The sequence below is a fragment of the Gavialis gangeticus genome, unplaced genomic scaffold, assembly GCF_001723915.1.
Source record: "Gavialis gangeticus isolate Ggan-Ray unplaced genomic scaffold, GavGan_comp1, whole genome shotgun sequence".
In the NCBI taxonomy this organism is placed as follows: domain Eukaryota; kingdom Metazoa; phylum Chordata; order Crocodylia; family Gavialidae; genus Gavialis; species Gavialis gangeticus.
The window spans coordinates 31544604-31544832 of NW_017729033.1; the positions used below are offsets into that span (position 1 = coordinate 31544604).

A 229-nucleotide genomic window follows, 5' to 3' on the forward strand; every position below is an offset into this window, starting at 1 on the left:
GGCACTGGGGCTGCCGGCGGGGGACGGCGCCCGCGACGAGCTGCTGCGTCGGGGGGGGCCGCGGCCCCGCAGCGACTTCTCCGCCCGCGCCCGCGACGTGGTGAGTGCGGTGAAGGGCCTCTCGGACCCCCCCACCCCCGGCGCGGTAGGAATGGGGGACGTGGCCCCTTTAAGGCCGGCCCCGCCCCGCCCCTAGCGTGGAGGCCACCAGGCTCGGAGGGGCGCGGGG

The 229-nt window shown here is 79.9% G+C and overlaps 1 protein-coding gene across 1 annotated transcript in view; it reads left to right on the top strand.

Moving 5' to 3' along the window:
* Positions 1-229, top strand: part of STX18 (syntaxin 18) — a 147707-nt gene that overhangs the window by 6141 nt on the left and 141337 nt on the right. Inside the window, exon 2 of the mRNA XM_019526231.1 lies at positions 1-100. Within this exon, the coding sequence (XP_019381776.1) occupies positions 1-100 (100 nt within the window). The remainder of the gene's footprint in view (positions 101-229) is intronic.